This window comes from Xiphophorus maculatus, chromosome 20 (assembly GCF_002775205.1).
Source record: "Xiphophorus maculatus strain JP 163 A chromosome 20, X_maculatus-5.0-male, whole genome shotgun sequence".
Taxonomy (NCBI): domain Eukaryota; kingdom Metazoa; phylum Chordata; class Actinopteri; order Cyprinodontiformes; family Poeciliidae; genus Xiphophorus; species Xiphophorus maculatus.
This window is the reverse complement of record NC_036462.1, coordinates 9,127,614-9,135,194: the sequence shown is the minus strand read 5'-3', so window position 1 is coordinate 9,135,194 and position 7,581 is coordinate 9,127,614. Positions and strand designations below refer to the sequence as shown.

Genomic DNA, 7,581 nt, shown 5'->3' with positions numbered 1-7,581 from the left:
TTTATTGTGTTGATACTTGAATAGTTATTTTCCCCTCAGTATTGTCTGTCAGGAGGAACCTGACATCTTGTTTGGGATTTTAAAATCTAAAAGCAGATATGCAAATCCAAAAAAACCCCCAAAACGCTAGTATTTCTTCGTTTTACAAAAAATGCCACATTTTCAAGCAAGCATAAAAGCATTGCTTTTAATTTTTCCAGACGGATCATCGTAAACTGCTGCCTGAGAAGACAAACACGGGATAAAAGTAACGAAGCGGAGCTCAAAATTTCAGCCAATTAGAGCGTGACGAAAAAAAAGTGTTTAGTATTGTTTAGTAAACCGTTAGATAAGAAAACGTATTGTTATAGGTAGATTGAATATTTGCTGTCATTAATACATTTAATGTAACATATTAGCAGGACAATATTCCATATTTTACGTTTTTGTAGGAATAATAAATCTTCTGATATTTCAATTAAGAAACTAACGATGATGACTGTGGCTCACAAAAACGTGCGACACAAATTTAAGTAGCATGTGGATTACTACTACAACTTCTATTAATTACTATTACTTTTACTACTACTATTCTAAATTAAGACATAATTGCTTTTGGTAACCAAAAATTGAAAACCAAAGACAATGTGCAGCAAATCCTTTGGGAAGAGATTCTTTTAATTATTAGAACTTTATAATTAACAAGTTAGTCCACAATACGTTACATGCATGCACAAACAACTTTTACATTTAAAATTACAATCTCATCTTCATTTTGTTGTTGTAAAAATGCTGTATTCTTCTACTCAAACTAACCTAATCCATTACAGTATTTTAGAAATCTGAAGGACCAGTGAAGTACTAAATAATTATCTTGGTAAAAATGCTAAAAGATAAACAGGTTTTATAGATTTGCTGCAATGCATCCTAGATGGCAGGCTGTCAAGGCAGAGACAGAGTCATTTCTCATTCGACTCCTGAGTGTCCACTAACGGTTGGTCGTGCTCTGCTACACACACAATCTTCCTCTTGACCTTCTTGTTGGATGAAATGATAAAGTAGGGGCTGAGGGAGGCATAGCAGGAGGAGAAGAACACCCTCATGTCAGCCACTACTGGTGAAACCTTTGACACCGTCAACATGTAGATCCAGATCACATTATCAATGCCAAAGAACACAACGTAGAGAACCACCAGGGTCACCACAATTTTAGCCGCTCTAGTTTCTGACCTGCTGCCATGAGAGCGACGGATCCCTTTCACCTGTTCGCTGTGGCGGTGCAGAAGCAGGAGGATGTACCCACTGGAGCCCAACATTAGGGCTACAAATGCAAAATCCCTCCCAGAGACGGCCACTCCGTTAATAACATAGGACATATTGTCTCTGAAGTCCACATGACAGAAGCCGAGGTTGAGGGTGAATGCAGGGATGGTGCCGTTACGTGGAGCCATGGAGAAAAACGGAGCTGCAATGCAAATGGCCATATTAAGGAGCCACAATGCTGCAAAGGTTGGAAGGACTAGAGAGGGAAGCATAGGTTTCAACTTGGACAATTTGGGCCCTGCAGGGGCTATTGTCATGGCCTGAAATACGCTGAGCATGCAGGTGATGCACACAGACAAGGCCCGTCCAATGCGATAGGCATAGATCACCGCCTTACAACCAGGGTCATTCAGAAGATCCTTCAACCCAAACACAGTCATGGTCTGTGGCACACAACGAGTCAGCAGTAGCATCAGGTTGGCAAAGGCAAGGTGGCAAAGGATCATGTCCACAGGAAGGAGCTTTGGTTCAGTACAGATTATGCTGGCGTACGCCAGAAGCACAACAGCGTTCCCCAATATGCCCAGGCCTGTTTGCAAGAGGAAGGAGACCCCTTTGATAGTCACACAGAGATCCATACCACCAATACCTGCATGAGACAAGGTTTAAACAGTAGGCATGACAAAAACATCTGATGCAAACCACATAAATCTTAGTTAAATCATGTGAAACAAACCTTAATAATCCAAATCTGATAGACCTTACTCTCGCTTGAAGCTACGGATAAAAAACAAAAGTATTTTAGTAAACAGGCTGCCAAATAGCCTGTGAGAGACAATTTATAATCCTCAAGGTCCCTCAAGACTGCTGGCCAAGATTCAGCTTACAGTTTGGCAATTTAATGCAATAAGCTAACTTTGACTCACATTGTCTCAGAGGAATAGAGTCACAAACAAAACACTTGACTTATTATAATACAGTAGCGGCTAGTATAAACTGGGATGCTTACAGAATGATTTCCCTGATCTCCCTGTTACTATGATTTCTTAATGAACACATTTCTGAGGAGGATATTGTTAAAACTATTTTATGTGTCAGGAATAAAATAAATAAGATTTATTTTTAGAGGTAGCCATCAAATAAGTTAAAGCTTTGGTATTTTATCTCACCCTCGGTATGAAAAAAGGTGGGTGGTACTTACATTTACTCAGTTACATTTATTTGAGCAACTTATCTGGAAAAGTTGTACTTTTCAGAGTAGTTCTAACCTACTCATATTTTATACTTTTACTTGAGTATTTTTGCTAGTGAATATTATTGTTATGATAATCCTCATAAATTTCTCCACCCAGTGCCAGTAACTTTGCTGAATAATGAACAAGAATATTTTAACCAAAAATACATGAGACAGATACAAACCAATAGTTTATGTTAAAGGGAGACGTCTTGTTTTAATATAAGCTTGGCTGTTTAAATGTTATTTTCCATTTGCTGAGCCTGTTAAGACATTTGGAGATTAATTAGATACACTAAACACTACACATTGTTAATGTGTACACTACTGTAAGCAATAGCTTCCTCAGTTTCATATGGAGAAATTGATTTGGAAACATGTTTTTTCTGCTTTAATATTTGTTATTTTGTAATTATGTCATTTATTTTATTTTTCTTCTTTTAGTTTCAGTTTTAAATGACCAGAATTTGCACATAACTTCATGTAGTTGTTTATTTTTCCTGTCTGATGGCATTATTATTAAATCAGTTGTTATGATCTGGTACTCAGTACTTAAGTAGCATTTTTACTAAATAGCTACTTTTTTACTTTTACTTGAGTAAAAATATATTGAATATATTGAGTGCTAATCATCACTCAATATGTTCAACATTTAGGGTATTCTGTGACTGTCATGAACTTTGTCTGACATTACATTGAACAAAATAATCTTGTAGTGGACACAACAAATCAAAACAATAAGTAAATAGTTATAAATAGTACATATAGAGATGTGTTTGTGTTTTAATAAAGAGTTCCTTTATAAATAAATACATTTTCATAATAATGTATTTATGTAAAATAAAATAATGTGTAAAATATTTGAATCACCTTAAGATTCATCCTTGCTAAAAGAAATGCTTCTTTTTCATTATAACAACTTAGCTGTGCTGCTTTATGTAACCATATGACAAGTTCAACTGTTTTTCATGCCTCCAGTTTTGTTTTGGTTCTATGAAATTTGCTTTTCACTTTCCATAAAACCAGAGAGAGAAGGAAAACACAGTTAACCAACAAGGGAACGAAACAGTGTGTAATTTTTGTGTACAACCATTAGTTTTTACGAAAGGACATATGGTGCTTTGTTGTGTGGTCTTTTCTGACTTTATGTCTAGAGAGCATATTAAAGAGACACAGAGGAGCAAGACAATTAACTGCAGGTATGTAACAATACCTGTTTGCAGTAATTAGGGGCAGAAGCAAATCTGGTCAGTATTAATTTAAAATGCAAGCCTCCACAGTTTGAAATGTACCTAAGGGATTCTTTCAGTGAAAGTGGAGAATAGCATGTGAGCCGCATATTTTCCTCTAAATGCACAGAGAGTTCAGGGTCCATCAGCTGGAACCGTCGCTTTGAATGCTAACTGTTTTTTAGGATGGTTGTTTTTCTCACGGGAGTCTTCTATGGAAAAAAAATCATCATTAGAGAAAGTCTCTTCCTTAGTGTTCTTTTTCACATGTTTACATGTTCAGCGAGTTAATTAGAAAGGCATGTTGAAGCTTGTTCTCCTCAGGGGAATACAACACGTCCTGTTGAATTTCCCTGAGGGATGTTATTGAGGCCCTTTCCTCCTGGCAAGTAATTTTTCTCTAATTGCCATCATAATTATTATATCAAAAATACATTTAATAATAATTAAATCTATAACAATGTAACATTTTTATATTAATTATAAAAGTCATATCTAGAATAAAACAGCTGGTGATTATAAATGTGCAATGGGATATAAATTTGCTACACTTGTGATCGATTTTCTATATCAGTGCAACATCTTGTGAAAAGGAATCTTTTGCTCTTATACTTAGTTTGAGTTGAAGGGGACAATGGCACATTATTTCATCTTGTTTATGTAAGAATATGTTCCCTAGAACCTCTTAGACACTCATTTAAATTAGTGTTTTCTAGTGTGTTTTATTTTTTAAAACACTAGCAAAATAAATGAGTGGGATTCAGTCATATTCAAATGTGTAAAATTTCACAAACATAAAACGTCTAAATAGATTTCTTTATTTTGCCAAAATAGATGATTATTAGCAAAACCAATGTAGCATTTCAACCCACTAAAAGCTATTCCGAACACCAAAGAAGTGAGCAGTTAATCCAAAGATAGCATTCATGTAGTAGTAGCACAACTTCAACATTATTCTTACTCAAGTAAGGTTGTAAAAAGGGTGCTATAAAAAGGCTACTCTTTTTTTTACTTGTGCCACTTTATTTATGTCAGAATATAAATTTAAAGGGGGAAGTCCAATAGAAAACATTTAACATTCAACGGGGGTATTTTGAGGCATTTTCAGGGAAGTCCCTTTTTATTTCTGTTTTGGCCACAACCAAGAGAAATCACCTAAAGACTAATTTCCAATTCCCTGCAGAGGGACCTGCAGGTAAATTATGTCACCTACTTGCATTGACGTGTCCATCCACAATTGTAAAGATTTATTGCCTTTGGATATATACCACAGCAATAAGTTGGATTTTAAGATATGTTGTTATGGTAAAAAAAATAAAAAAACCCAACAAAAAACAAAAACAAATAACTTAATGTTAAGACGATGCTGGATGTGACATGTTTTATATCTCTCCACTGGGGGGCACTGTGGTATTGAAAGGTAACTGAACCTTTAATGTAACCTGTAATTCATTTAAAAATGATTGAAGGAATCTAAACTAATGAATTATTAAAGCAGATGGTGTTTATAAAAAAGTATTTAGAAACTAATTGGAAAAGTGAAAAATAAGACATAATAATATGTAACAAAATCATTTCCACTTGGTGAAACATAGACATTGATAAATTATCTGATCATTTTTTACACTAAAACATTGCTCTAATATGTTCTTCCTCTTGCTACCATCTTGCTGTCAGCTCTAAGTGTTTTGTACCATATAAATGAGAACAATCAGTGGCTTCTTCATGTTAATCTGGTCTGTCTAAACCCAGTGAGAGGACAGAATCAGTCATCTGGATTGATCTCAAGTAATTGGAGGCTGAGGGAAGAGAAGTCAATGGACCATGCAAAGCAGAACCAACAGCTGCTACCTGTCTCCAGGTATAAAGAAAGAAAAAGTCTACTGACTTCATGATGGGATCACCGTCTGTCAGGCACAAGTTCAGCTTCAGAGCTCTCAGCCTTCCTTACCTGCCATCAGGTGGGATTTTAACTTCCACCAAAGGTTTTTTTTCTGAGACCAGCTTGAATAACTTTAAACATTCAACATTTTGTAAAATATCATTGAATGATTTTCTATCTTTATTTATTGTTTTTCCTCTCTGCAGGAATGCCATCTAATGAGGATATCCGCGGGATGCTCTTTCTGTCGCTCACCGTTGTTGGAGTTCCTGGGAACATGGCGGTCATTGTTGCCTTCCTCCTTCTTATCCTTCAAGAGAGCTGTCTCCTTGCAGCAGACGCCATTGTCCTGCATCTGTCCTGCACCAACCTGGTGGTGGTGCTTGTACGCTGTCTGATGGAGACACTGGCGTCCTTCCACCTGGCCAATGTCTTTGGAGACATTGGCTGCAAAGGTGTGATCTTCATCTACCGAACTTCCAGGGCCCTCTCTATCTGGCTTACCTTTCTTCTTAGTGCGTATCAATGTTTGAGTATTGCCCCTCCTGGATCAAAATGGGCCTCTCTCCGCACCTTAGTGGCCCAAAGTTTACCCATTGTGTTCGTCTTCCTCTGGGTCCTCCATAGTAGCCTGAGTGCAGGGGCCATATTGTTCTCTGTGAGCTCCAAGAATGTGACTGCTGTGGCAACAAGCGCTGTCAACGTGGAATTCTGTTATGTGAATTTCCCATCAGATATCCTCAAAAAGGTTTATGGGGCAATACAAGTGAGTAGAGATGTGGTGCCTATGGCCCTCATGACTCTAACCAGCCTTATCATTCTTGTTCTCCTCTACAAACACAGCCAACACCTTAAGGGGCTCCGTGGCGCTGGCCATGCTGGTTCAGGTACCGGTGGTTCCAAGCAGCGGGCTGCTAAAGTCGTAGTCGTGCTCGTGACAATTTATGTTGTTCTTTATGGGGTTGATAACTGTCTTTGGGTGTACACACTCACTCTGAGGCACACGATGAGCTCCTCGCTGATCTCTGACCTGCGTGTGTTCTTCGCCTCGCTGTACGCAGCGCTGAGCCCTCTGGTTATCATCGTGTCTAACAGGAAGGTGAACAGCAGGCTGAGGTGTGTAGCACAGGAAAAGCCTTTGCTGGGAAAAACAGCTCACCTTCATTCTATATGAGGGCAATCTGGGACGGTCGATTGCACACATGGCTGGAGGTGAAACCGAAGCTGAGATGAAACTGAGCTTTTCTAATATCTGGGTCATGTGTAGGTTATTCTGTTGAAATCACACTTTCTGACAAGAATTACTTCATCTCTGTTAGAACATTCTAGAGTTGAATTTTTGGAGTTTTTTTTAAGGAGTTATTAAGCAAGTTGCAGCTCTGTAAAATAACAAAAAAAATGATCACAGCAACCTTTTTTTTTTTTCCAAAATTATGATTTTTAAATGTTTGACAATCATCATTTGATACTGATTAGATCATCACCCTACCCCAGCAGTAAAGTGAAAGACTAATGCCAGCACGCATGAAAACTATAATGCAAAATCCAGACACTGATTTCTCAACTTTAAAACAACCATTAGAATGGTGTTGTCAAAAAAAATATTAATATCTACTTTTTGTTTTATTGGAGCCAATATATTGTCAGTGAAATAATTTTTATTTAAAATATGGGGAAAATTTATCGATTGTTTATATAATTAAACAAAAATGTTAATTTTATTCAAGCACATACCTATAAAAAATAAGAGCAGATAATTGGAACTTTTTCCTATAATTTTTACAAATTTTCTAGCACTGTATTTGACATTATGTGTCCCTCTATATGAAAGAAAATAGTGGCAGCTACATCTCCCCTGATCTAAAAGTGTGTTAATTTTCCTGGTTTATTTCTCATGTACCAGCAGTACAAATTATATTTCATGTTGCTGTCAAATGACTTCCAAGTCCCCATTTAGCCATTATTAAGCATTTGAATAGAATGTGGGAAATGTT

The 7,581-nt window shown here is 36.9% G+C and overlaps 2 protein-coding genes across 2 annotated transcripts; one reads left to right on the top strand and one right to left on the bottom strand.

The window, feature by feature from the left end:
• Positions 1–839: 839 nt before the first annotated feature.
• Positions 840–1,880, bottom strand: LOC102217930 (vomeronasal type-1 receptor 1-like). The gene has a single exon (XM_005802190.2). The coding sequence runs from the start codon at positions 1,878–1,880 to the stop codon at positions 939–941; it is 942 nt and encodes a 313-aa protein (XP_005802247.1). The 3' UTR covers positions 840–938.
• Positions 1,881–5,768: 3,888 nt separating this feature from the next.
• On the top strand, positions 5,769–6,761 carry LOC102218190 (vomeronasal type-1 receptor 3-like). The gene has a single exon (XM_005802191.2). The coding sequence runs from the start codon at positions 5,796–5,798 to the stop codon at positions 6,759–6,761; it is 966 nt and encodes a 321-aa protein (XP_005802248.2). The 5' UTR covers positions 5,769–5,795.
• Positions 6,762–7,581: the final 820 nt, after the last annotated feature.